We start from the raw sequence: 27,894 nt of genomic DNA on the forward strand, positions 1-27,894 counted from the left end.
GTGATTGCAAATTGAAAACAATATGAAGCAGTATGTTTACCACCTCTATTTTTTGTATTAATATACATTGTTAGTCCACAAATACTGCCAGTCTATGTGTAAGAGCACATAGACTGGTGGTATTTGTCAACTCGAAACAGCCGGAAACTGAAAAATGTAGAAACATATCTAGAAAAGGGAGGCTGGATTTTTATTATTTAGACACTGCAGTTCCAATCTAAAACAAAAGACTTTTTATAGTATTGTCTCTGGAACAACTTGTGCTTCAGCAGACACATATTGTGCTGCTTTTTTTTTCATTATTTCTTCATTTTGGGCTTTGTTACATCATGAGATCCTCTGTAGCTCTATTGCTGTCTCACACCTGTGCGGGCAGGTTTTCCACTTGCTTAACCTGTAAATTTTACATCACTGCAATGGTTCCTCACAAAACACCACCCCACAATAAATCACGCTGACGGAGAACATGTGAGAAAGTGAGCTGCTTTCATTAGGAGTTTCATTAGTGCTCAGAGAAACTACAGAGTGGACGTACAAAACATGAATGTTGACACCTTAAATATTACAGTATTATCAATTATTACACTTGCATTTTAAGTAGTGTGTTAAGAGCTATATTTCTCACAAAGTCCTTTTGATACCTCTGCAAAACTAATCTTAGACTTTGCACATTAATTTTGTATCCATTATGTATTTTGGGCTGATTCTGCTGAAGCGTATCATCCGAAGTACAAAAAGTGTGAAACTGTCCAAACACTTATGGTCTGGACAGACTGCCTGCCTGCACGGCTGCTGCTGTTTGCAAAACTTACACTTCTCACTGCGAGGAGACCCACTACAGTCTGTTACCATCGCAAACTCCAGTTTCAGATGCTGTTGCCAAAAACCACACACTAACAGCAGATGACACAGCACAGTTTCCCAGTCATTTTAAAGAAACAAGACATGAATGCATAATTTGTAGCGCCGCTTTATGGTAGTTAAAGTGATTGGCTTTGCAGAAAAAAGCAAACGACTAATGTTCGGTTGGTTAGATAATGTTGTGAACTTGGCGGGCAATCAGTCGGGCATAACGTTATGATCACTAACAGATGAAGTGACTAACGCTGATGATTCCTTCATCATTGCCCCTCTTGGTGTGGAGGACACATCACGCAGCAAGGGGATGTTTTGTTCACAAGGTTGGAGGATTAGAAGCGAGAAAAAGTGTAAAAATTGAAGTTTAGGAAGTTCTAAATAGTAATAGCCAGAGAACTGGCTATTACATCTGATCTGGAACATGCTGAAATGGGAGAAGGTGTCCTGGTCGGACGAGTCAAGTTTTTTTTTTTTTGCATCACATGGATGCTCTGATTCATGGATGTTGCTTGGCTGGGGAACACATGACAGCATGTTGGGTTAGGGGTAAGGGTAGGGTACGTTGACCAGCAGCACGCAAGCCAACAGAGGCAATGAGAGGCTTTGGGCAATGTTCTGTGTGGAAACCTTGGTTCCTGCCATCCATGTGCATTTTACTTACACCGATACCCTCAACCTAAGTATTATTAAAATGGGCTGAGGACCCTGTACACCTTTTTAATCAAAGCAATATTCCCTGTTGGCTATGGCCTTCTTCAGAAGGATGATGCACCCTGCCAAGAAGCAAGGAATGGCTTGGAAATAGGTTGAGAATCACATTTGTCGGATTCCAGTCAGTGCAACTTTCTGATATAAACATAAAGCGAAAGCAGGAATTCATAATTCATGTCTTCGCACATGACACCTGTGTGTCATATCTCAATCTAGCTAAGCGGGGCGAAATAATGGGATGCATGGAGGACCTGATTTGCTACTAAAAGGAGTTCAAGGATATGCTGCTAGCCTTTTGCCTCCAGATACAACAACACGTCTCTCGGTGTCTCGTGGTGCTTTCACACCAGAAAAGAAAACAGCACATTATACAGCTATTGGACATATTTTTAGGCTTGATATGTGTGTATTGTAGAACAGTTATTGCATCCAAAGTCTGTTGTATGTAAAAAATTATCTTTAAATCATGACGGTCAATTTACCCAATGTCCCTAAATTGAATTAAAAATGTAACCGTTTACCAAAAGCTTTGGTAAAAGGATTAAAAGCCAATAATATGGCTTTCTGGCCTAAGTAACCTAAACCTGTACAGGGATTGTCATCACAGAGCGCATGCAGCAGTGTCGAATTGAGACTCCCAGCACTGCCTCCAAGCTCTATGAGCTGACAGGTTTGCTGGTTTGATTCCATCGTCCTGCACACAGAAACCGGTTGCACCCTAGCTTACTAACCCGAATGTTTATATATTCAAGCAGAAAGACAGTCCTTTATTCATTATGGCCATGAGCACATCTGGCAGGGATTAATGGAATAATTCTTTAAGACAAGTTTTATTTTGCAGCTGCGGTTCTCTAATAAACCAATCGAACCCCAAAATGTATTACAAGCACAATACACGCAACAATGGAAGTGGATGGCATTAGGAGCAGCTTGGTTATAATACATTTTATATGTTAATCTTATGCCTTCGCCTTGTATTTTGTTCATGTTGATTGTCATTTTAGTTCTTTGTTTAAATTCCTATACAATTCTTCTAATCCTTTCCCATAATCCCCTTTTGTCTTTGGACATTCGCTGCAGCTTGGGCAAAAGGACAACCCAGCTGTGGACCCAATCATCCAGGGATTGAAAGGAGTGGTGCACCATGGTAAGTAATGAAAAAGCAACCTCATGCAAAGTTTGTTTCATTTAAAAAACACCAGTATTTCCGTGAAGGTGGATTAAAATTTAGAGAAAGGATTGTTGTTCTTTGCTTCCCTGAAATATTTGTATTTTTTTTTTATATGTTGTCATGCCTCATACCCAAATCTCCTTATCACAAGGCATTACAGTTGGAATTAAATTTGTGTGGGATTTTCACATAGCAATTGACCCTCAGAAAATCCCTTTGACATTGCGTCGTACTTGACAGCGGGTGATCCAAGAGGTACATTTTACTCTGCCGGTAGTGATTCCGACATGCTCGGAGAAAACAAATATTGATGTTCTTCGATTCAGCTGCTTAAACATAATGTGTCACATATATATATCCCCTAAATTAGTCTTACGACAAAAAAAAAGGGGGGGGGGGGAAACTAGCAGAGTGTAACTTCAAAAGCGGAATAAATTTGCAAGCTACTGCCTATCCCTTGGTAGGAAAGCTCTGCAGGAGGAGACCTCCACAGAGTTTCACTCATAAACACAGAACTATTAATTACATCTGAACCTCGTTTAGAAACCCCCCAGTTTCTGTCTTCTATATCCTCTCATGGGCTGTGGCTTCTGCAAAGCCTCATACTCGCTTTTAACTATTAATGTTCTTTGTTATGTGCTGTGGCACGAGTCTTAATGACATTGCTCATTCCATAAAGTTACCGCTGCTGGGCTGAAATCACTGTATGCATATTTACTGCGGATTGAGGCTCAGTGTTCGGCTCCTTTTAAAAAAAAACAAAAAACGATGGCGACGATGATATTGCAAGCATTACTGTGGACTCGCAAGGAGTTATACGTTTGGAAGCATGAAGCAATTTGTCTACCCTCGTGACGGCTTCACTCGGTTGATTCTGATTAAAATTTGAAAGGAGATGGACGTTTGGTGTTGGGACTTGCAGGAACATGTTTGCTAATAGATAAAGAAATGAAAAATATGCTGGGTGAGGCGTCTCATCTCCAGAGACTACGGCGCACATGTTTTTTTAGCCCCAGGAAAGTAAAATGGGTCACTTCAAATTGAAGTAAATGCAATAAAGAAAACTCACTGTTCTTTGATTAGTCTGCCGTCAACTGGGAGACCATTTCTGTTGCAATTGTAGCTTATTGAATCATTGAAGCTCCTGTTTTCTTTTGTTTTGAGATAGGAATGGGCCGGTGCATAATTCCGGAAACGTTTAGTGAAAAATGCCATAGTTTGAGTCCAATAACACAAAAATGTTTCCCAAAGATCTAACATGAGCTGAGATTTTAAAGAGAAAAATAATAAATATATTCCTACTGTTGCTGAAATGATGCAACATATTGAATATTTCAGTGCTATGACTTATTTTATTGTAATTTAATATAAGCAAATTGCTTATCCACCAATATCACATGCCTTGTGTGTTTCCAGAGCAAGTAGCAGGGATTTAGGAACCAGGGGGGTGTGCCTAAGATCTTGCTGAGGCTTTTCACCTATGTGTGACTGAGCTCTGGTCAATTGCTTTCAGTGTTTTAAATAGAAAAAAATTGTTTTGCACCATCCTCAAAGTGGTTCTCTTATCTGCGCTGGATTCTGCTGATCAACGGTATTATATATTTTTTTAATTAAATAGCTCCCAAGGTGGATCAGGGGTATAAGGTGTGTTGACTTCATACCCCCAGTGCATGTTGGGACATTCCAGCTCATCGCGCGGTGTAAAGAACACATCACAGGACAAATGTACGATCTGGAAGGGATTATAATTTTCAGACCATTACTGGGTTTGCTGCAACCAAAACAGTCAAATTTGTCTCCCTCGTAAGCGGGTTGAAAATGTAGAAAACTTCTATCAGCCAGTTGATTGGCTGTTTGCAGGAAAGGGTGGAAGAGGGGCAGCACTGTGGTGCTCTGAGAAAGCTGTGGTCACTCCGCCGTGTTCGTTGGCAGCTCACTAAAAGCATTTCAAAGCGCAGGAACGGTATCGCAGACCGTTAAGACAGTTTTATGCCGTGCCACCAGAAACCAGCCTGTAACCAGTTGTGTGGATATTTAAATTTTAAGCTCCCTTGAAGACTGGAACACTCTGATTTTAACATGCCTGCCGTTTCTGATTAGCTGATCACCTCCTATTTAAAAATGCATGTTAAATATGCAGTAAATAATAATACATATGGGTTGAGCTTTACCCTTTTGGGCATTAATGTTCAATTTGGAGCAATAATTTATGAGCTGCATATCTAAAGTGTAGATCAGGTATGAACTGATATGCAAGTTTACCAATATGATAACATTGAGTAAAACTCGCTCTATATGCATAATTATTTCTAAAATATTGTAAAGTATAATGTTCAGAACATTACAACTGTTTTTTTTTTATTTTCTCTTTATAGTGAGACACAACTAAATAAGCTGACTTTAGGTGGATAATTAGTGGCGCTATTTGCTCAGTAAAGCCTGTAGTCAGCTGCTTCATGCTCATAGTTAGACAACTGTAGTTTCAACGCTGTTATAACAGTTTAAAATCTTAATAAGAGGTTTCACACCATCACTGCATTCTGCATTCTTGGTGATTTGGAAATATTTCCAACCTGCTAAATCTTTTTGGAAAGTGTAGTAGCCTGCCTTTAAGCCTGCTGAATGGCAGTGTGCAGCAGCAATTGGGGGTTTGGAAGCTCTACGTTATTCTAAGCTATATAAAGACAAAAAAAAAAAAAAACTCAAGTCTGTCCTGCTCAGTTTTTTTCCCCTCTGCAGTCTAATTGAAATGATTTTAGAGCGTTGGAACAATATGATGAATAGAATTGTTGCCGGTTTTTAACAGTAACTTTTTAAAAACTTTTTTAAGGCAATACGCAGCAGGAACAGATAAACTTGTTCTCTCTCCCAGAGATGCATGAAACAAAATGACAGTTCTGGTTTAAAAGTTCTTGCAGGTTGTTCTCAATGCATATGGGAGGGATCTATGAAGACCTCCTAGGAGTTCTGCACTTGCACTTAGAAGTAAAATTTCTCAGTTTCGGGGAGTATCTACAGGCCTTTTGTACCTTAATACTGGCAGCCAACCCGTGCTTTAAGAAAAACAAATAATTAAACACACTAGTTACATAATAAATCAATGTCAGCCTCAAAAAGGAAATTACCCATGATTTCATTTCATTTTCACACACTGTCATCATTGTAAGCTCTTTATACTGTTTGTCGTTAATCCATTCACCGTCATACAATAAATTGCCTGTCTATAATGGCCTTGTGCCTTCAGGAGCATCTTTGGGTTCACTGTCTTGTTCAGGGACATTCTGCTATATGAAGGGGTCAGGGACTGAGCGGCGAGCCCTGGAAATTGGTCGACAACCTGCTCTACCTCTTTAGCCAAAGCCTGCCTGGCATGATTCTGTGCTGTGCATATACACAGATGTTTGTTCTAGCACCACAGAATCCCATTTCCCCAGCTGACAAAGAGCTTGGCATGGATGTTGCAGCTTTTTGGACTCCCTTCCTGCTAGCTGCTAAATGCTGCTCGCCTTCTCCCCTGTTAGGATGGTTGCTTTTCCACTAGCTCGTTATCCCACAGTCATCCATCCATCAGCATCTCGGCGGCCCAGGAGCGATAGGGCACGTACGCCGTCTGAAGACAGGGAGAAGAAAGGCAGTGCATACTGAGTTTGACTCGGAGTACAGATGAGGAATAGGGGAGAGGCTTCCTGTGCCTCTGTTGTTTGAATGCAAACCACACCCTGGACCTCTGTTTCTTTAAAGATAAGGCCATAGGTAGTGGCACGTTGGATTTGACGTAAACTCAGCTTTATTTAGGCTTCGTTCATAATTCTAGGGGAGAAAAAAACAAACAAAAGCACTTCCCGTAACCCACACAGCATATATGCAGGAGATAAAGCCGTCTTCCTCTAGATGTTCTCTTTTTCATTTGTTTGTATGGTTTCTGCCCAGCTTTGCCAGGTTTTAATCACACAATAGAACAAATCTGCTAATCATAATGATCTGTCTTAATCCCTGCGGCCTAGCCACAGTTGTTACATGGAGCAGAGCACGCCGCCACCCAGCCACAGATCAGCTGTCAGGCCTGGCCATCTTATCAGACTCTCCGGCTTTCGCTCCTCTCTCAGCCCATCTCACTACAAAGATCTGGCCGAGGCGATAACAAGTACCGAGGCTTTTAACTACTGCCCTTCCACGAGAGGAGGTTTCAGGGAAGCTGTAAAAACGCCACAAGGACGGTGAAATGGGGCCAATGCGCAGGACACCCGAGCTTTAAAGATCTGTGTACTAACACATTTTAATCCTATGCCTCACCCAGAAAAGGAGACCAACCTCAGGTCATTCATCTTGAGGGATCTGCTGCCGTCGTCGGTGGACAGTTATTACCGATACACCGGCTCTTTGACCACGCCGCCCTGCAGCAAAGTGGTGGAGTGGATCATCTTCTCCAGGCCCGTGTATCTGTCCCACTCACAGGTGCGTTAAGTCCACACACACACACACACACACACACACACACACACACACACACACACACACACACACACACACACACACACACACACACTGCTGTATTTGCCACACACACTAAGATCCCATTTGTGGATCCGTTGCAGTCCACCGCTGTGAACGCACAAGCAATTTTCCCTCATGTGCCTCACCTCCACAGTCCCTTTTGCACGTTCCTCTCCAGCTCCTTTGCATATGAAACCATGACTGCCTATGCAGCGCATGATTAAACAGGACGGCTGAGCCAATTACTGGCATTTGGCATCACCTACACTTATATGGCAGGAATAATAAGTATCGAACGAGTCAGGGTTCTTTTTCTGTGAATATGTTTCTTGAAAGGCTATGTGCATTAAATTCACACCAGATGTCGGGAACAACCCAAGTGATGCACGCGCACAAATAAATCAAAATCAAAAGGTCTATAAATAAAGTAATTAAAAATAAATATTGAAATGCTTACTGAAATTTACACTTCGCAAAAGAATCCTGCTTTGGAAGCGCTAGTTAAATTATCACCTGCATGGAGAAACTAGTCACATGCATCGCTCAGGTGTGATTTTAGCCATTTCTTTCACACAAATCTTCGAGCTTTTCTGGGACACTCTGATCCTCAGTTCTTTTTTTTTTATTGATTTACATTTAGATTCAAGTCAAGTGAATGAATGGCTCATTCTAGCAGCTTTATTTCAATTTTCTGAAACCAAATGAGAGTTTTCATGACTGTATTTTGGGATCATTGTTTACCTTTGAATATATTAAGAGACCCGGTTATGAGACCATACTGTCAAAGTCATGGTCTTGTCTCAGTCCTGTACATGCTGCACAGCTACACTCTCCCTTTTTTGCTGCATCTTAGTCTGAAGGTCTTGGCAGCATCTAATACAGTTTTTTTAAATATATATTGAACGTTTCAACACTGCCACCTGTACCTCTACATGCTTACTTGCAAGTTTGGGTTCACCTAAAGCGCACCTCACTAAATTGTAAGGCGCACCAGTGAGACCAGTTAGTTTGGTACTCTGTCACAGCTTTGTGTGCCGATGAGCCGCCACAAGAAGAACTTCCTTTAAACGTTTTCAGCAACAGCTACTTCATTATGGTTACAGAAATGGCTGTAAAATGTGCCACGTTTCTGGACTTGGTCTTGCCTCTCTTACGATCTTGTTCTTGATGTAGTATGGTCTTGGTCTCGACTTGAGCTTGGGTTAGGTAGTCCTGACTACAACCCTCCTCCAAGCATGGGCTGCGCAACAGCATTCAAAGACTTGTGTTTTGTTCTCAAAAGACTATATGCTCCCAATACTTTCATAGAGGTTCTGCAGCAAACTTTAAATGTGCTTTTTCTTCAGCAGTGGAATCTTGTGGAGTGACAGAGGCTATTTCTTATGCTGTCTTTTAACCACTAAATCTGTTAATTAGAAGTAGTCTCTAAGCTTTTAGGGTGTGTTTGTTGGCTCCTGGGTATTTCTTCTGATTATTTGTTTACTCCTCTGGTTGTGGCTGGGTTACTTTGTTCTTTAAGCTTGCGCGTTTTGCTCTCCTTAACGTTTTGAAGCTTAGAAATACGTCTGTAAACAAAGTCTTGAGAGAACGCTTTGCTATTACCCACCGTGAGAAGTGTCTTGTACTTTGTTAATGAGAAATCTTTTTATAGGTCATTCATTAGGACTAAACCAGCTAAAATTAATTCTTGCTTTCTAAACACTGACAGATCTCAGACATTTCTTGCCTTACTATGCCTATTCTGTGCCTGATGTGTGCAATGCATATCCCTGTGTCATTCGACTTGTATCTCACAACGTCATTTATGGGCTTTTTTCTTTTATTCATTTGTATGTATTGCTGGGGTTGTTACCAACATCTAAGGTGAATTTCATGTCAATAGGCCGTATAGAAATACAGTATATTTACTAAGAAAAATATTAATGTTTAATACTTGTTTTAATGTGATTGTTGGTTTTAAGTATAATATCCTTTCACATTGAAGCAGGTCATCATACAATCTGAATTGTTTAATTTCATCAGTTTAGATAATCTGCCCTTCTTCAGTAGCTGCTCAGTGTGTGTGATCATGAAGAAAATGCTGCATTTTGCAGCACTCGCCTGTGTGCTTTAAAACTTTTTACCTCCAGCTGTTATTGCTGTTTGTGATTTTGAGAGATAATATATGCCGAATCACGCCCCACGCCTTTTTTTTTGCTGATCCCTTCCCTTCCACAGTGCTTTGCTGCATCTTTTATACATACAATTCATGGGTTACCCAGCTGCATATTCTCTAGTGCATTCTGTGCCACTGAAATTTGCAGGGCTCAGTGGAATTTCTATGAACTTGCATGAGGACAAATCTTTTGTTCAAAAATGACTTCTGCTGCAGGAATATTGACCACCCCTACAATGTTTGTGACGCTCACAGATACTCCTTTATGAACCTGTAATTCATTTCTCCAAGCACCCATAGGACACATTGATTCCACAGTATCTGTAATGTGTAGTCATTACAGCACACGGCAGGAGATCATTCTTGGCAATCAATGGCCACAAATTTGCCCCATTGAGAAGTTACAGCCCAGCAGGTAGCCAGGGTGATGATTGAAGTCTGTGCCTGCTGCTGCCTGTGGTGTAAATGTTTCTTGCAAATACTGCTCTCCACTTGTGAACATTCAGCTACCGGCAAGTGACTACAAATGCAGTGCTGCATGATATATTATATTTAACACATCCATGCGAACATTGACTCACTCACACAAACACACGCACACAGCAACAGTAGCACTTAGATTTAGCTTGATAGCTATTCTGCATTTCTCTCCATCCAGCTGGAAGCTTTTTACTCCATCTTCACAACGGAGCAACAGGACCATGTCAAGTCTGTGGAGTACCTGACAAACAACTTCAGGCCCCTGCAGGACCTGAACAATAGGAAGATTTTTAAGTCGGCCGTGAAAGATGCATGGCAGAAAGATTTGACTGAGATACTAGGAAGCCCACACAGCACTGAGGCATCTAGAGGTAAGTTTTCATATATATATATATATATCTCAAAAGACAAATGTTCTGTCATTTTCGGAACACAAATTGTGCAAGTTTTCTATTTTATGTGTATCAGAATAAGTTGTGTTTGCCGTCATCTCTAGATGCAAGTAAAGAAATTGGAAATGTTTTTCTTTGCAACAGGCTGCAAGCAAAAACCTTGAATTAGTTATTGGGGAGCTTGGCTCGTAAGTTCAGACTGAACAGTGGTTCAAAAGTTGGTGCCCTCAAATTCATTGGTTAAGTGGTAAAGAAAAAAAAATCCCATCTCTGAAAACTATCAAATACTAGATTTTGAGTGAAAAGGCTGGTTCAAGAGATACGTTGAGCAAAATTTTAAGGTTTTACTCATCACAATGTTAAAAATCTTCAAAAATTGTTCTGCCTTTGAAATCACACTAGATTTTTCCAAAGATGATGTTTTGAAATGGATAGAGGTTGATGCTTCTAGACAAAAGATGTTGCTTCTGGCCTAAAACTAATTTAACACTGTTAACTAGACCCAAAATACACTACCTGAGTCCTTTAAGCAGATATTTTTGGCTTAGATTGAGTAAGAAATATTATTATCAAAATCAATGTTTCTAAAAAGTACTTATAAATACCTGTGCAGGGTAAGCAGCAACAATTAGTTAAAAAAATTTGTCAAAATGCAAAGTGTATCCTTAGCATGTTAAGTGAGCACATTAGCAATTCCAATAAAAGAGCTAATTTGGATTATTTCCAGCATATGGCTAAAGTTTATTGGCAGATGATAAATCAGATTTTTTAAGCAGATCCCATGGTGTTGTTTTCTTTGTTGCATTATCAAAAAAATAAAAATAAAACATATGGGCATGAAGTTGAACCTGGTGTCATTGTTTCCCTAAAATATTTAACGTTCAAGCATTAACGGATACATATTTATTTATTTTTTCTCTCAGAATGCAATTTGCATGCTGCACGATAGGTGCTAGTTATTAAACAAGATCATATGAGTGTACAGTAAAACTTATTTCTGATCTTTTTAGTTTGTTGTTTCAGCAGCAGTTTAAAAGTTTCAATTAAATTTGATTAACACACTAACTAAAATGTGTTAGAGCTCATGGTAACATTAGTCATGGGTCCTTCCCTTTTGGTTAATGAGCACTTTGATGCATTGCTCTTGAAAAAGTTGGAAAGGGGAAAAATGGGAAGAAAAAAGCTGCAAAGGTTTTTCATACTCACTTAAACATAAAATGAAGATATTTAAGTTATGTAACAGAGGTTAAATTTACTTTTTCAGGTACATTTTGATACACAGCTGATGTGAGTCGTGGTCTTTTTTCAGGTTCTGATTAACAAATAAGCATATTGATAGCTAGCTGTTGCTGATTAATTAAGATTCAGTTGTGATAAGAGTTCCACAAAATGATGTAGGTAAATCTTCAAATATGCTGTGTGTGTTACGGTAAATCCCGGACAAGCCCCCAAACATTACTGTAACAAAAAGGAAAGAAAATCTGTAATGATACAGGAAATCTAGGTTGGATTTATTTTAAGACGTTAATATTAAAAGCAGAAAAACAAAGTGGGTTCTTGTAACATAAAGATGACCCATGGATGCAAATTTGTATAGCATATTTCTTTTTGTTAATTTTCAGACATTTTATAATAATTACAGAATTTTAATGTGTTTATCTTTTGGTTTCTTTAATTTGTATCTTTCATTTAATTTTGCCATACTTTATATAACATCCTCTATTCCACTGTATTCCGCTACAGATTTACAGAGTTGTTTCAATTGATTGAAAACATGGCTAATGGAAATTATTAAAGTCACCTTTGGGTGATATTTGCAATTAAACAAAAAGCAGGCACAAAAAAACTCCTTTGTCATTTAAAGGACGTTCTGGAACTGCTTGGGATCAGAAATTGTTAGGTTTTCATCAAAATGAACATAGTAGTTCTTTGCTAGCGATTGTTTTTGCTAACATTAACATCTTCAAGGCTGTTGGAAGTTAATTTAGTTTCACTCATAAAATCAGTCAGTGAATTTTTACACAGAAGTTACTGGTTGAACACATTTCATCATTATTAAAAGTTGTTTGAGGGAAAATTTGCACCTCACTTGAGTCACCTGAAATAACTTATTAGCACGAAGCACCGACCGCACGTGTGCTCTGATCAGAGCATTTTTGTTTGTCTTTCTCTCTTATACATGAGCATCTTGCTGTGCTTGCTTTAACAGAAAGTGCAGGAACTAAAGAGACTAATGAGAAAGGCTGCTGCTCCCTAAATTGGTGTTGTTGGTGTCTGGTGGGGAGAATTGATTGGGACTGCTTGTGATGAAGTTGGAGCACTCTAAAAGAGCCGATCAGCAATCATCATTAATTTGTGGCATAGCTAAAATAGACCTATACGAATTAAGTTGTGAAATTGCTTTTGTGTTGTCATGTCACTGGGCAGGATGAATGCAGACCAGCATATCACACATTTTTTCAGTCCTTTCCTTTTTTTGTTATATTTTTCTCCCTTTGTCTGTTGAGCATTCGTGTTTCTTTGGTCTCAGATGTAAAACTCTCCTGGCGACTTGAAGCATAGAAGTGTCTTTTCTTTCTTTAGGAGTGCTATCTCCCGAGGTTGTACTGTGAGAAATAGTTTATATTAGCTATGTGGTAAATTATAGCTTGGATTTTAAAGGGTATGAGAGCCAGGGCCACTCACTGAATGAATATTAAATGGAATGAACTTTCTGCTACCATTGGCGGCAACCACTCCCATCAAGCAATTACTTCCTTTCAGTCTTTTGTATTCACATTGACAAATTTAGTCCCATTCTTCTTTGCAGAATTGTATTTATTTTTTTCAGCCACATGTTTCTATGAAGGTCTTGCAATGGCAAGACTGTCATAGAAACAAGCCACCACTTGGATTTTGGTACTGACTTGGACTAGGCCTCTCCAAAGCCTTTAATTTGCAAGTAACCCTTAATACTTGTTAGTGTGCTTTGGATCCTTGTTTTGCTGCATAACAAAAAGTGAGCCTAAGGTAAAACACTTATCGGCAGACATAAAAAAAACTGACACGTACTTTGGTGGTTTTACAACATATTTAATTCAAAAGATCAGCTTTTGTTTCGTTAGTCCAAGGAATATCTTCCCCACTTCCCCTTACTGATCCTCTTTGGGATCAGTAAGATGTTGTTTTCTTGCTTTGCGTGCTGTATGCTCAGCAGTTGGCTCAGGTTTGGATCTCTCGCATGGTTACCATTTCCCCTCAGTCTCTTTCCTATTGTTGGCTTATGAAAACTTACCAGAACTGATGCAACCGAGATCTGCAGTGATTTAAAATCGCCTTGATGAATGGTCCATGCAGTCTTTGAACCATTTTGGTTCTCTGACTATTCCTGGGAAGGTTCAAAAGTAAATGTTTTTTTGTGAGCTTACATTCAATGATAACCTACCTTCAGGCGGCGCTACAGAGCGCTGTTTACAAAAGCCAGCGACCACAGAGACAGTTTCTTCCCCCAGGTTGTCTCTCTGAGGAACACTTAACACTAGGAGTATGCAGATCGACACCATGCTAATTTGCATTAGTTTTTGTAGAAACATGTATCCATATTTACAAGAAAAATATCTTTTGTTTTTTCTATATTTGTACATTTTGCACCAAAGCGAAACTGATGTCAAATTCCTTGTTGTATGAAGCAACTTGGCGATTAAAGCTGATTTTGATACTCCATTTGTGGAAACAATAACTCTCTTTTTGATTCGTTAGATTCCCATAGCCTTGGGGGTTGCTTTGTAAACATTTCCAGACAAATGCATGTCAGTCACTTTTCCACCCGTTCCTGGATTACTTTAGATTGCTGTGTGATGTGTTAGTTTTTTTTTTTTTTTTAGATCGTTTACCTGCTTTGCCTTGTCAGATAGGTTCTATGTAGGTGTTGATTCTTGGTTTAAGAAATGTTTTCTAGATCATTTTAATACGGCTTGCTGTGTTTATTTAGATTAATCAAGTCTGATGATCTAAACCATTACGTTGTGATAAAAAAGCAAAATCTAAAGAGATTTGTATGAGGCAAGCATGTGTACTGCATTTCACATCTACACTGAGTACTGCACTTACAAAGACAATTTGGGGATGTTTTAGAATGAATATTTAATGAAATATCAGCATGTAACTTAAGTCTCTACTAAAGACTGAAAGGAAAAAATGAATCTACTATGAATTTATTAAAAATGTAAGAAAATAACAGGGACATAAAGTACTAATCTAGAGGACAATCAGTTGCAGTTCAAAGCTACACTTTGTTTATCAAAAAATCAGTACTGTTCTAAATTAATAATCTGTCTGACCATCAGGTGTCAAAACGGAGATTATTTTAATGGTTTAGTTCAGGCTACTATGATATATGGTAATCTAAAAGGAGGGATTAAAAGGGCAAAGAAAAACAAACACGGTAAGCCCAAACTTTTGAGCCGCCAGGACAATCTGCTTTTAGTAAGAGACTAATAGAATAATGAAAGATGGCTTCCTTTTTGTTCAAGCCTACAGTTCCCGTTGAGTATAGACCAGCGTTTCGGGCTTGACTTCAGCAACAGACTTTGGATTATCATGGAGGTTGTGCACTTTGGATTTGGAACTAATTAATGTGCATGGAAAACAGATACAGAAGGCTTAAACAGCCGTCTTGAACAACAAAACACTCTTGCCGAATCCGAAGTTACTTCATTAATCCTCATAGGGAAATTCAGCTTTGCCACAAAGGTCCTGAATCCAGAAGAAAACAAAATGTAAAGGAGAAAAATCTACAAAATAAAATAAAATTAGTAGATATACTAAAATATAGAAAATATAAAAGTAATTTAGGTCACTGTCATATGCATCCAATTTGTCTTTAAATCAAGTATACATAGTGAAATAGTGTTTCACAGTTATGCAGTGGCATTATACAACCTGACTGCCACAGCTGTGTCTCAGTAGTGCAAGCGTGGTGCACAATATAGGAATCGTAGACTGAACGTGCTCCTATGGCTGACCCCACGCATAACAATAAAAACATTGTAGATGTATATAAATAACAGGTTTGCTTATTTAATGTGTTGCATTTGGTCAAACGACAGTCGAAACACACCACACACAAACAGATTTCGCTCAGGAAGGTTCACATGTCAGATGAGAAATCTCACAAAACCTCTCGAGATCAAACGTGAGTTTAGGTTAAATAAACATGGCCGACGAGGAAGAATGATGACGATAGTTTGTGGACGAATTTTAACAGAGAAAAACATGATAAACTGAAAAGGTTTTGGTTAAAGGAGTGCAGACAGCCCGAACAGTGGCTCTATGTTGGTACATTATGATTTGGAGAGGAGATGCTGTGTTTTGTTTTTTGTTTTTTACCTCAGGGAACACCACACTTGCTAGGATATTGGGCCAAGTCTATCCATCATGTTGAACATCCCATATTTGAGGAAGGAGCGGTCCTGATGTCCTCCTGAGCAGACTAGATCATTCTTAACGCACCACACGCAGTAGGAATATCTCATATTATTTTAAGAGCCCGGCTGATAATCGGACCGTTCATTAGGTTGTCAGGAGGGGAAGACAACCTTAAATGTCCTGCCGTGTGAACCCAGCATAAGAAATGATTTGGACTAAGTCATAAAACTCACCTGGTCCAGCTGAGGTAGGCAAGAGAGCAGCATGTCCAGGGATGAAGGGTCAAAATTAAGACTTGATTTTGATACAGTGTGCAAGAACAAAACTCGCTTTTTTTGTCACTGTAAAATCAGATTTAAAGAGAAGTTCTTTCTGTCAAAGCAGATATTTTTAATTTTTGCGTGAGTCATTGTGTTTGTTGTTCTTTCCATCTGCTGACTATAAAACGGCTAAAATAGTGAAAAATGCCAAACGCAATTTAATAGAATCCAAGGCTGAGCGTTTGTCATTGGACGTGTTGTCTTAGTTGGCACCAAAAAAATGATCTAAGTGAAGAGAAACAGCAACACTTGACTCCAGAGCTTTTAAAACTAAAGCATGGTTGGTATTTTGCTTTTTTTAAAATGAGTCAAACAGGCAGTTTCGACTGCAGTGGTATCTCCGGCAAGAGCTTCGCATTATCATAAAACAGGTGTTGTTTTATGCGTTGGTGTTTATCCCTCAGATGAATTTCCTGCAAAGTTTAGAAAAAATGTTAGTGCATGTTAAAATGAGATGTAACCCTCCGCGTTCTCAGATAAGTTCATGTTCCCCGCACCGTCGCCGCTCCGGCTCCGGGTTTGCTTGAAACGTATAGTACAGCTTTCAGAAGCGATGCGCAGAAGAGCAGCTTTGTTGACAACAGTCATTTCATCCTCCTCATTGTAGATGCTGCCAGGAGAAAGATTCACACCCCGCTCTTCTCTGCTCTGAGTGGTGTTGCAGGAGGAGATCGAAGCTTTAGAGATTATTTTTGGGAGGTTAGAGTATGCATTGCATAAATTCACACATGAATGGTATGCCGTAATTTGCATTTCTGCAATTCTGACACACGATAAAACATTTCCATTTTTTTTTTGTCCTTTATGCTAATTATTTTTAGCCTCAATAGATCTTCTGCAACAGTTCCTGGAATCAGAAAACGAGTGATGTCAGTGGATCTGAGGGGTTTAAAATTAATCCTTTGCTGTCGTGTTTACTGATAAATTCAACACAAGTAGCAAAGATATTCAGGGTTTTTTTTCTTTTTAGTTTCCCAGATGCAGGAAACGCGACAATATATTTTAAAATGCAAAGCAGGAGCTGATGAGAAGCTTTCCGGAGAGTTATTAATACGCTGATGTTAATTGTAAAAGGGAGGTGATTTTCAGGACAGTAATGATTCAGCCTCCAAAACCACAGTGACATCTTCAGCTGCTATTAAATTAGTGTTCTTGAGCTACTGAACCTGACAACGAACATCCGACAGGTTATGATGCATTTCGCACCTGTCACACCTAATCAACACCCTGAGATTTTCTTCCTCTTGTTTTTTTCCCTTCTCTTCTCCCCTGTGTGCCTTTGACTGATTCCCTTCCCTCCCCGTCTTTCTTTCTTCCCATCTCTCACATGTCATGGTGCATAATTTGCGTCCCAGCCTCACTGTGCAAATGGGGAAAATTGTGGTGACAATTTCAATTTGGCAGAAACCCTAAGAGCACATAGTCATTTGACACCAGTTTCTGATTGCTACTGCCCTGATGTGCAGAGAGGCCTGTCCAGATTGTCCCTTGCTCATACTGATGGAGGTTTGTGTAAATACACAAGCTGCAGCCTGCACTGCCACCTTGAGGAGGATTCATGCTTTTCTGTCTTTTTTTTTTTCCCATCCGTCTCAGGCGAACTACTTTGACTTATTCAGAACAGCATCCAAATAAGGATTAGGCAGAAAGGAGCTGTACTCTGCATCACGTATGTAGCTTTAAAGCTGTTGCAGCCCTTTTAACAACAATGTCCTGACTAATAATCTACATTTGAACCTGAGGCTGGTTTTCTTCCCATCAAGCCAATGTAAGGGTTTTGTTATTTTCCCTGTTCGGAGGTCTCTCCTTCGAAATGGTTTGAAATCCGGTTTCATGGTCAAGCCGCTCGCTGGCTCCACGCATCTCCGGGCGTTTGGTAAAAGATTGACGCTAATGTTTGTTTTTGTTGCTCTTCGCCCCGTCTTGTGTTCTGGGCTCCGTTTTACGCTGCCTTCTTTTCACCCTTCTCTTTTTATTCTGGACCAGTGTGCAGCAGCGCGCCGGTGAGCATGAAGATCCAGCCGCTGAACGAGACGGCCTTGATGGTGAGCTGGGAACGCCCCCTGACAATCTACCACCCCCCCATCACCAGTTACATGGTCTCTTACAGCTGGGTGAAGCGGGACGTCGCAGACGAGAAGACTTTTATAAAGACGGGAGACCAGAGCATGGTAAGAATAGTAAGAAATCACCAAAATTGGGCTCTGCTTTGATTTCTTTTTTTTTTTTTTTTTTTGTATGAGGAATTGCGATACATTGTTGCTTTTTCTTGTTTTAATCCTACAATTAATTTATCGTGTTTCTTCATCTTGTTTCTGTTGATTCATTAGTATTTTCTCGATAGTCTGTTGTTTTTTTAATCTTACCTTTAGGTATGATTGTTTTTTTTTTACGTTTTAGTTTTATGCCTACTTGTTTTGTTGTATTTTATTTTCCAGTAGCTGTTGCTCGAACAGCTGCGATTTGTGTGCAGAGCCTCAGATGCATCTGTCAGGATGAGACGCTGGCCGGATCAGTGACAGTGTGTAAAGGGGGAGACAGGTTGTGATGAACTCTGCATGTGGCTGTTGCTTGATATGAGGAGCCAGACGCTTCCCCTGTCACTCACCTGTCTAACAATAGAAACACGGGCCTGTCGCAGACGTCGACGCGTCACAACTGATATATGTATAATGAGCTGACAAAAGCCCTTGTGGCCTTTGCCCAGACGCGACGCCTGTCCCGTCCTCTGTTTGTTGTTTTGGGGTTTTTGTTTGTTTGTTGTTTTTGATTTTCTGGCATTCATTTAAGTTTCGAAGTACACCGCGAAGTCGGGCGGCGTTTACAGCAGGGTCAGAAAAGTTAATTCAAACCAAAGCCGTGCAAACAACAGCGTTGTTTACAGTTTCGCTTTTACCAATGCGGACGGCCAACGAGAATTGAGGAGGAAGAGAAAAAAAAAATCATAAAAAATCTGCAGTGGTTTCCGGCTGCAGGGGCAGCTCTTTAAAAACCGACTTCCTTTAATAACAAATGCAGAGGATATGTAGTCTTTAAGATCTCTGTTCCGCTGATCACTTGACTCGTTTCTGCTTCCTTAAACATTGGAATACCTCTTCAGTTCTTACAGTATCGTTCCTTTGAAACATTCGCCGTGTCCACAGAAATGAATCATCTCTCTGCTGGAAGCTGCGCCTACTGGGATGTTCTTTTTCACATTATATAGTCTTCTCTCCGGTCACATAGCTTTTCCATTTCTGAATATCCAACACCCAGCTGTGCATTTCTTCAAGGCCTTCTGACCCCCAGCTGTCTTCATAGTTTGCATGACTGCCTCTTTAGATATAAACAGAGCCAGGTCAAAACAAGCACCCACTAGTTCAGAATGGTGGGATCAGTTCCCTGGTGACACAGCTACCTCCAAACTGGTCATGCATTTCAAAATACACGGTTGCCATTGCCACGGGTTGGAGGCTGGTGAGGCATCTGGCACACTTGCCGCGTCTGTGACTTCTTTTTGACACGGAACGCTGCACAGAGAGGGTTGGATCTGAGGGAAGGCAGTTGATAATCCCTTATAGCTGCAACCAGACTACGGGACCTTGACATCCAAATGAAATACAAAATTCCTATTACTTTTTTTTCCTGCTCTACTCTCATCTGAAAAAGAAGACCACTGAGAAACAGCCCAGCCCTTTCTTTTTTTTTTTACCCTAAGAGACTTCTGATGTTCTCTGGTTAAGGAGAGTCTCAGGTAAACAGCTGGGTATCCCTGAATGGGCTTTGCTTCTCGATGTTCTCCAGGCTGCGTTTATCTGAGTTTCTTGAGCACCCTTTTACACCGTGCACTTTCCTTCCACTCAACTTTCCCTTGACGCACCTTCATGGAGCATTTTGTGAGCCGCCACCTACTTTAGCGAAAAGCCTCTAGTGGGTTGCCTTCCTTATGGAAGATGTCAGTGATTATCTGGTGCACAAACGTTGAAGTACCATCCTCCTCCAAATACAGTGGAAAACCTGATGTTTACATATAAAAAAGACTTGCTGTCTGACTTTAAACCAGCCTAACCTTTCCTGTTTGAGGTCAATCACGATTGTTTTTATTTCTATGACTATTACTTATTTCTATTTCTACAAGTGTCAGAACAGATAGAAACGTGTTAAAAAGAATTGGGATTATAATGGCTTTAAAGGGTCTGGGAAAGCCGACTTGATGATGTCAAGTCGGCTTGTCACAGGTTAATCATCGTCACGTTTTTTGAGGAACTGGTGTTGAAAAAACAGGTGGTAGAGTGAAGAAAGTGAAGAAAGCAGCGTCTGGGCACAAAGCTCGGGCACTAATAAGTCTGTGAAATGGACATGGAGACCAGCCTACTGCCAAATTAGCTGCAAGGTGACTTTAGGGCAACAAAATCAATGTTTTTGGAGAGGCAGACCATCACAAAACCCTGATCTCAGTTTTATAGAAAAACTCATGGGCAGGTGTGAGGGAGGTGGTCTACAACCCCTGACCCGGGTACAGCACTTATGTCAGGAGGAATGGGCCAAAATTCCAGCAAAGCATTGCGAGAAGCTTCTGAAGTCGGACGCGAATAATCTGTTTGTCTTTTCTGTGAAATGGAAGATTTTTGTGACACTGAAACCAGTTTACATGCGTTGTGTTGACCAGTATCCACATGCTTACGCGCGTTTAAAGGCTTCATTGCACATTTCTTTTAAAACACTCTAGAGAAATGCCACGTTCTGCTTTTTAACGCTCTAAAAATGAACCTTTTTGGAATATTCATAGATTCTGGGAGAGAAGCGGGGGAGGAGATGTAATTTTACGTTTTTCTTTTTTTTTTTCCCCCTTTTAAAACCAGTTAATTGAACTGTTTAGTGAAGGGCAAAAAAGATTCAACTCACAGCCATTTCCATGCTGCTCATCTTTATGCTGCATGCCTTTATAAAATGCCTGGAGGGGATCTTTAACTTGGAATCTAGTCACTAAAGCTTAGAAGTGATGGACAACTAAGTTGAAATGGAGGGGGGAAAAAAAGAATATGCAAAAAGGCTTCTCGCTGTCAAGGATGGCCTTACGGATGAAGTTAACGCTATGCTCAGCTAAGGATGGATTAATTTTTATTTCCTTCCGCTCAGACTTGCGCACCCTCAGAGGTCTGTCTCGCTCGCCAGAGCGTCCAGAAGCCCGCCACAATAATGGCTCCAGCTGATTTTGAACATAGAAAACATTTCAGTTCAAATCTACCTCTGCTGGTTGTTTGCTACCGCTGGCAATTTGCAGCAACATTTAGTGACCTTTTAGTTCTCCATCAAGCACGCTGAGCCCCGAGGTTGCCTGGCACAACCGTCATATCTCCGCAGCGTTAGTCTTCATCCTCTGTTTTTCCGAGGCCTCGTCAGACAACACGAGAAGGCAGAGTCTTCTCTATTAGTGCTGCTATACCGTAGAGAAGCATGTGTAGGCGGGAGATATGAGGAAGAGTCAGTTCTTAAAGCTCGTATTTGAAGGTTGTTTTGTGAGCTAAGTAACACCGTGATGCGACTGGAGGATTTCTGGCTTTTGAGGCTGCTTTCTGTCTTTACTGGTTCTTATAAGCAGACTCTTTTGGAAAAAAGGGAAAAAAAATCATCTTTGTTTGTCATTGCAGCTTTTGTACATTCCAGTGAAATCTGTCCTCCGCGTTTCAACCATTCCCTGAGGGAGCAGTGGGCTGCTACTGTGCAGCACCCCAGGGAGCACTCTGGGCCTAAGTGTCTTGCTCAGAGGCACTCGTTCAAATCCCAGAAATTTGAACCAGGGAACTTGCAGCCTTCCCAGGACATAAACGGCTTACCCCCCCCCCCCCACCCCCTCCCCATTTAAAAAATCACATTTTGGCAAAGTATATTTTATTGGCTCTAGGTTTATTTTATAGTTTTACTTCAAATAGATGATTAAAAGAGTCATCACTGTGTGCATGTGGTGCTGTGTGGCTATATTACATTTTAGTCCACTTCTCTCTCGGCTGCCAGTCCCTCTTATTTTTCCCACTTTCATTTCCATTTCAATTTTCTGTTTTCTGTCTCTGGAAACTTTATCTGAATTATTCTGCAAAAAAAAAAAGGAAAAAAAAAAAAAAAAGAACTGGCTCTGCAACAGTGTAAGCAATCACCCGTCCAATTGTGTGGACAATTTTAATATAACTATAGCCATCTGTGAACACTATCAAATTAGACAGAAAAATGACTGAAGCTCAGCATAATATATTTTCACTTTAGGTGTCAGAATACACTCTTTCAAATGTAATTGGACTACTATTTCATAGTTATTTATTTATTTATTTTGCTTGTTGCCAATGTGTCTGTCTTCTGTCCCCTTACAGAAAGCGGTCATTAATAACGTGTCCCCGGACCTGCTCTACCTGTTCCGGGTGCAGGCAGTGTGTCAGCATGACCTACGCAGTGACTTTAGCCAGACGCTGCTGTTCAGAGGTACACAATATAATCCCTGATGTGCTTTAGTCGCTACGCCTGCTAAAGCTGAACGTTTTTTTTTTTATAACTTCTCTACTGTTGCTTTTTCCTTTCTAGCCAATACAACAAGGATCTTTGAAGGGTCTCGCATCGTGAAGACTGGGATGGTTAGTTGGCCAGAAGATGGCAGCGTAAATTGAGTTTTGTGTTAAAAGCAGACATCCTGCATTGTCTGACGTGGTGAAATATATCTGTACATTCATTCTTTATTTAATATTCTATTGTTTGATCCATTCATCCATCCGTTTGTCCATCTAAACTTTACTACATGCATCTGTTTGTCCATCTATCCATCTATTTGTCATATTAGGCATCCATCCATCAATCCATTCATTCATTTGTCCGTGTTATCCATCCATCCATCCATCCATCCATTTGTTTATTTTTCAATCCATCTGTCCACCCATTTATCCATCCATCCATCCATCCATCCATCCATCCATCCATCCATCCATCCATCCATCCATCCATCCATCCATCCATCCATCCATCCATCCATCCATCCATCCATCCATCCATCCATCCATCCATCCATCCGTTTGTCTATCTAAACTTTACTACATGTATCTGTTTGTCCATCTATCCTTTTATTTGTCATTGTAGGCATCCATCCATCAATCCATTCATTCATTCATCAATTTGTCCGTGTCATCCATCCATCCATCCATCCATCCATCCATCCATCCATCCATCCATCCATCCATCCGTTTTTCTATCCTTACATCCTTCTGTTTGTCCATCCATCCTTATTTTCGTCAATCTACAGTATACCTTCATCAATCTATTCATTCCATCCATCCATTTTTCCATATATATATATATATATATATATATATATATATATATATATATATATATATATATATATATATATTATTTGATGTAATATTCTAATCTTAAATGTCATGCTTTCATTATGTAAACAAAATAAATCTTTGATATTATTAAAACATCAGTTTGTAATTAATCTTTACAAAGTGTTTACTTTAGTTAAGTGGGTTACTGTAACAAATTGACTTTGATAATTTGCTAATTTATTGAGGATGACTGATATATAAATATGTTTGAAGCTAAGGCATTGATGTCTGTAAAATTAATTATGTCTCGTTTGTTCTATTTTTCTTAGATTTCAGCTTAAATAAAATGTAATTTTATATTTTAGCTTTATTTCTCCTGTTGCTAGAGCTTTGCAATTCCAGACCTGTGTTTATGTTTCTATTGTTTATACCCCGTTACCATTTTATCTACTTAATGAGTGTCCGTCTGGTCTGTGGTTGTCAAGGTTCCATATTGATAGCCTGGGCCGTGTTGTAATATGTGCCACAGATACGTAATGAACATTGTATTTCTACCATTAACGTAAGCCAAAAATGTTCGCAGGAACCCTGTAAACGTCGTGTTTATTTTGGCGTAACCACGTTTTTCTTCTTGCCTTTCCTTCTCAGCCCACAGTATCCCCAGCTTCCTCGGCTGATATGGCTCCCATCAGCTCAGGCTCCTCCACCTGGACGTCCTCTGGTATCCACTTCTCCCTCGTGTCAATGGCTACAGGGATGGGCCCCTCCTCCAGCGGCAGCCAGGCCACGGTGGCGTCGGTGGTGACCAGCACCTTGTTGGCGGGGTTGGGCGTCGGCGGCGGGGTGATCTCCTCGTTGCCCAGCTCTGTTTGGCCCACACGGACTCCTCCGGCAACTCAGAACCCAGCGCATCCAAACACCCCGCCTTCGAAGCCCAGCACTGAGCAGGCGGCCACCCAGGGCGCCGAGAGTGAGAAGAAGGTCGGGGAAAAACAGGCCGCCGGTGAGGGGGGGGAGGAGGAGGAGGAAGAAAACGGCGAAAAGGAAGAAGAGGAGGAGGAAGAAGAGGATGAGAAAAGGAAAAAGGACAATAATTCACCTGATAATGAGGAGAAGCAGTCAAACAGCACCGTGTCCGCAGAGCCTTTAATCCCTACCCCCGCATCTACAGCCAAAGAGAAAGGAAAGGGCAACCCGACAGCCGCAGCCCCTGCAAGGACGGACGACGGCCGCTTGGAAAAGGAGGGGAAGAGACCCACAGACGTAAACACAGTCTCCACCCAGGAGCCGCATAATGACAGCGCCGAGATGCAGATTCCTCAGAGCTCGACCGTATCTCCAAAGGATAAAAGTGATGGAAAGGGTCACTGGCCTTTTTCCGTCCACACTGGTGAGCCGCATCTCTCTCTCTCTCTCTCTTTCAAGCACATTTCAAGCCCCTTCAAGCCCAAAGTAGGCGAAAACAAAAAAATCTCTTTGAGCAAATTGCAAGCGTGTCTCTGTCGTAGCCAGCTTTTGTTGCAAGGCAAGACGTTTCCAAAGCAGGGTTCTGTAAACACCACCAACATCTACGAAGGCCAATTTAGGAGAACAAATAAGTTGACACAAGACAGTAAATACACTAGTTACCATCTCAGTCAAAGACAAAGCTCCAGGCTTTTGTGTCACTACAACAGAGAGAGGCCTGGAGGAAGAAGACGGCTGTCTGCCAGAGGGGTTCTGCCTCAAGGAATTCCTTTAAGCATATTTCAAAAGAGTTCGCTTCAATGCCGGGCTTTTATGAAATTTTATTTTATTTTTCTATCACGGTGTTGGAAATGATAAGTCCCTTGCAAAGCAGAACGTCAGGAAGTCGATTGCGTACGAGGATTTCTCGATGATAGGACGTGCATGAGAATTGGAAAGCATGTGCTGTCTGAGTTTGAATCTAAAGAGGCAAAATGAAGCAGATGCAGAAGGTTAGGGTTGAATTTGTTTTAATAATTACGCCTATAGTTTATTCATTTCTCAGGATGTGTGTTTAATCTCCCCACAAGCACACATCACAGTGTTTTTATATGATATGTACGGTTTAGACGTTATAGTCAACTTAACAGATAGTTGTATTGAATTATTTTATTGCATTTTTTTATTCTGGTCTAGGTTTTACAAGCTTTATGATAATAATACCAACAATAATGATGTTTTTGATGTATTATTATTTGTGCATTCTTCTTTTAACACCAAGTTTGGGAGACGGGGTGCTATTTTAGTTTTTGCTCTTTACAGCGAGAAAAAAATAATCTCTTGAAACTTTCAAAATGGAAATAGCTTCTCCATTTAGAACGTTTTAAGAGATTATACTTAGTTTTAAATGCTAAGTATACATCTTCCTCATTTACAGCCTAATCTGCCAAGTATCATAAGCATCTTTCACTGCCCCAACCAGTTACTGGTCTGTGATCCGCATTCTGTCCTGCTCACTAGTTTTAACATATCGAACATGTCGCATTGAGCTGGAACTGCAATAATTTAAAAAAATTATCTCTACACATATTTTATTATTATTGTGCAATGAAGAGGAATATACTTAATTCACAGATCAGGATTATAGTTCAGTCACATTCATTTGCTTTTAAGAGCAGTGCTTTTTTTTGTTTTTTTTTTGCTTTGGTTTTAATGTCTTAGTAAGTAGGACAACAAACATTCAGTAACTATTTCCTCAAAAGCAGACTTGGGCACACCCATTTTTTTAAACTGGGCGAGGATGTTTAAAAAAAGAAAAGCTTTTTTGTGTCTTACTGGGAACAATTTCTAGACGAGAAACTGAGTTTTCCAAAAAGTTGGGAAACTTTATTTTGGAACTATCATTTGTTCTTTTCTACTTTGTTTTAATCTAACTCTTTAAGTTTGTTGCTGGGCAGAGCAAATAATTTTAATAATATTATATAATTAATATGGTAATTAATTCCCCCGAGTGACTTCAACTTGGCAAGTTTGGCCCATGGTGCAAAAAGACGCCCATGACTTAAACAGCATCCTCAGTCAATGTTCCAAGCATTAAATTAAATGTGCGCACAGCAAGTAGCATTTTGATTGTTTTGTGTAACATTGTAATACATTTAGATGCTTCGTCCCATTCCTTTTCAAAGGTTATTTTAAATTCCGTTTTGCCTAATAAGATATAGCTTATTTTCTCCCCTGTTAAAAACATATTCTGTTACGTACGCATTTGAGAATACGTAAACTAACGTGTGGCAAGGCGGTAGGTTGTGGCTATAACCTGTTTATTGTTTCCTAGATCAAACCGTCTTGTCCAACGTGACGCGGACCCCTCACCCGGGAATGGGCCGGATGGTGTGGATCGTTCCCCTGGTGGTGGTGTCTGCTCTCACTCTGCTGTGCCTCATCATGCTGCTGATCGTGATGGTCTACTGGAGGTGAGAAAGAGATTTTGAGGGAGGGGGGGGGGGCTCCCTCCCTTTTCTGTGAAAAGCGTTTGTTTAGAGACCAAAATGTCTGTGATCAAGTGCTTTTACAACACAATCCCAGCTTGATAGAAGTCTGACTGGAGCGGTACGAACGGCCCCTCACCCACCCTGGCTCCACTATCTTTTCACACAATATGCAAAGTGACAGCCCCTCATGCATTTCTGATTTTTTTTTTTTTTTCAATCAACACAGCACAGGGTGGGTGTGTCCTTTTTAAAGGCACATGCATCAATCTCATGGCAGGGAAAAAAAAAAAAAAAAACAACAACTCCCCTGCCTTCACTTTGCATACACCATCACCCTACTGGGTGAAAGGGAAAGAGACCTAAAGGACCTAGAGTTCCAGCCCAGGTCCCAGCTGCGTCTTCATCTGCTGGGCTAATTTCCAGCCATGCCATTGGAGCTCCAGTAATTACACAGGCCAGGCCACTAGCACATGTCGGATGGTGGTTAATGAGAAACAAATAGCGCTGCGGACCACTTCCTCAGTCGGTGCCAGACATATTTACTGCTGCTACTTTGTGGAGGATTATATTTGTTTCTGCTTTCTCTTCTGTCTTTCTTTTTTTTTTTTTTTTGGATAGAACTGCTCTGTTAGATTACTACACCAAATGTTTATAGCACCTTACTGTGGCAGATAATAAAGTTGTGATATAAATAAAAGCCCGGCTATCAGCTCCAGGGAGGTGCAAAACAAGAAGAAGGGGGGAAAAAAAAGACAGCTGGAAAGGAGGCGACTGTGGCGGATTCAGTCCGTGGATGAATTAGTGTGAGTTGTGGTATTTGAGTAGAAACGCAGGGGCAGCTTTGAGATTACAGCAGCTGTTGTTGTGACAACTCCGACAGTGCACAGACAATGGCTGCTTCCCCTGGGGAAAAGGCCATGATGGAGGAGAAAATTCACACTCTCTTAACTCTTCATCTTCACCGGAGCCTCTTGGTGATGAAGCAGTGATTACAGCCAAAGTAACTCGGATTACAGATATTTTTGATTTGCACAAATGCAAAAAGGAAAAAAAAAACCTTCAGAAAGTCTTCAGAAGAAAAAAAACAACAATCTAATATAGTAATTGCCCCCTAAACCTAATAACCGGCTGCACCACCCTTGGTAGCAAGAGCTACCATCAAGCGCTAACGATAATTG

General features: G+C 40.4%; 1 protein-coding gene across 4 annotated transcripts in view; it reads left to right on the plus strand.

Moving 5' to 3' along the window:
- ca16b (carbonic anhydrase XVI b) overlaps positions 1-27,894 on the plus strand; it is a 192,873-nt gene that overhangs the window by 142,244 nt on the left and 22,735 nt on the right. For 2 of the 4 annotated variants that reach the window (XM_036152166.1, XM_036152164.1), the window contains exons 6-13: positions 2,650-2,716; positions 7,038-7,195; positions 10,048-10,240; positions 17,974-18,158; positions 22,332-22,440; positions 22,540-22,613; positions 23,928-24,669; positions 26,560-26,698. In XM_036152166.1, the coding sequence (XP_036008059.1) occupies positions 2,650-2,716; positions 7,038-7,195; positions 10,048-10,240; positions 17,974-18,158; positions 22,332-22,440; positions 22,540-22,613; positions 23,928-24,669; positions 26,560-26,698 (1,667 nt within the window). The remainder of the gene's footprint in view (positions 1-2,649; positions 2,717-7,037; positions 7,196-10,047; positions 10,241-17,973; positions 18,159-22,331; positions 22,441-22,539; positions 22,614-23,927; positions 24,670-26,559; positions 26,699-27,894) is intronic. The other 2 variants (XM_036152168.1, XM_036152165.1) reach the window with 1 other exon arrangement.

Source organism: Fundulus heteroclitus, chromosome 20 (genome assembly GCF_011125445.2).
Source record: "Fundulus heteroclitus isolate FHET01 chromosome 20, MU-UCD_Fhet_4.1, whole genome shotgun sequence".
Classification (NCBI taxonomy): domain Eukaryota; kingdom Metazoa; phylum Chordata; class Actinopteri; order Cyprinodontiformes; family Fundulidae; genus Fundulus; species Fundulus heteroclitus.